A 1,916-nucleotide genomic window follows, 5' to 3' on the forward strand; every position below is an offset into this window, starting at 1 on the left:
GGGGATTCGTCATTGACACCGGTTAGTAAGATGGTTAGCAGGTGTTAGTAAATAGCCAATAGGGTAGCTAGCACAAGTACCAAGGGTCTTGTCTTACAGTATTAGGGGGGCTTACCCAGCATGTATATAAGCCAGTAGGTCTGTACCAGTTAGGGCCAGACTAGTTATAGTCATTTACCTGCTCTAACTCAGTGAGCACCCTCTACTAGTAAACCACCTTCAAGCTGTTACTCAGAAGAACTATCAGATAGTGAGTACAGATGGGTTTAGGGTTAGGTTTTGGGTCTAGGGTAGAGTCACTGCGGGTCATCACGTGACACAGCGATGCCCAAAGACTTTCCAACAAATTATCATCTCGTGTCAGCAGGTACTCCCAAGTGTCCTCCTCCCGTTCCTTGTCTGAAGAGTTCCAATTCCCCACAGGTTCAGCAGTATAGAGTACATCTGCTGCAGTTGTTGAAACCCGTTGTAATCCAAATGCAAGGTTGCTGTCAATGGGAACGCCCATGGGAGGTCAAGTGACAAGGTTAGCATATGCTCCAGGGAAGTGGGGTAGAACTCATTCCAAAGGATCAACATCTTGAACAGGGGTAGAGGTGTCAAAAGGAATGGATCGCCAGGATCTGCTAACATCATTGGAGGGTTGGTGAATTAGTACATCATTGCTGTAGACCATGAATTCCTGAGGATTGCTGCTGTGTCCTTTGGATGCTGTAACATATTCGCTGACATTGGCTAGGAGGTAAAGATTTGGAGCATGATCAAGACTCCCATTGTCAGAGACATCAGAGGCAAGAGGTGGCATATTGGGAGAATCAGTAGATGCAGCAGGGGGGCTGTCAGGGTTTGGAGAGGATGAGGTCTTCGTAGGCAATGAGGATGGGAATACCTGTGCAGGTGCCACATAGTAAGATCCAATGGATGCTTCCGAGGTGTGAGGGATTTCCAGAGGTCCAGGAAATTGATGTAAGATTATGGCATCACTGTTGGAAGATTCTGGAGGTCCTGGAATTAGGAATGGGCGACAAGTGACATTTGGCAGGGGTGTGAATGGATAGCAGTGATGCAACCTTGAGAAACCTAACCCTAACTCAGGGGTGCAAAGTAGAGGGTGAGTTTCCATTTCTCGGGGAAGCTGGTGAGGGTGAGGGCTTGTAGTTCTGATAGCTCACTCGAACGGTGACAACTTCACTATGTTTTCTTGGGACAGTGTCATGAGACTGTTTCAGACCATCTGAACACTCCAACTTCTTGTAGAAGCGGAGGGAAGGTAAAAGGGGAGCTGGCTTGACAACTCAAATGTGAAGTGCAATTCAATCACAGACACACGAGTCTCATTCAAAGGTCGGGTGTAGGAACAGAACTTCGGAGTACTTAGCTGTATGTGTAGGTGTGTCTTGAAGGGGGGTGTACTGGGATAGGTCGTGGTTTGAAGGTCGTAGGCATAGTTCAGAAGGTCGCAGACATAGTTCAGAGGGTCATAGTTGTAGTTTGTAGGGAGATGCAATGCTTCAAAGAAGTTTGAAGCCAGACTAAGCTCTGCTGAGTGGGGGATGTGATTCTGTGTGAGTCTCGCTACTAGGGGCTGAGTGCTGCGTTACAATCATGCAAAACTGCTCCTAAATATCCCTCATCCTGCCTGAACCTCCTAAGTCACCACCTCCACTGCCCTGACCATCTTGAGGGATCTGACGACTGAGGATCAGGAGTTCCACTTAAGACTACTACTGACAAAGATACTGTTACATGTAAGACTGACGTGCTATACTAGAACTAGACTTAGAGACTGAGCCACTGCAACTGGCAGTGGTTTGAGAATGAGTACTGGTTGAAACAATGCTTCAGACTGAGACTAGAATAGACAACTTGAGTCTATTACTGAAGATGTCCCTATGAAGGTATGTAGGGAACAAGAG

At 47.0% G+C, this 1,916-nt stretch overlaps 1 protein-coding gene across 1 annotated transcript; it reads right to left on the reverse strand.

Annotated features, from left to right (window-relative positions):
- Nucleotides 1-559: 559 nt before the first annotated feature.
- FIBRA_09563 (uncharacterized protein) lies at nt 560-1,123 on the reverse strand (the record flags this gene model as incomplete). Its single annotated transcript, XM_012321849.1, has 1 exon — nt 560-1,123. One exon carries the CDS (start codon nt 1,121-1,123, stop codon nt 560-562), a length of 564 nt encoding a protein of 187 aa, XP_012177239.1.
- Between the last annotated feature and the right edge of the window lie 793 nt (nt 1,124-1,916).

Source organism: Fibroporia radiculosa, assembly GCF_000313525.1.
Source record: "Fibroporia radiculosa TFFH 294 genomic supercontigs, scaffold76085, whole genome shotgun sequence".
NCBI lineage: Eukaryota > Fungi > Basidiomycota > Agaricomycetes > Polyporales > Fibroporiaceae > Fibroporia > Fibroporia radiculosa.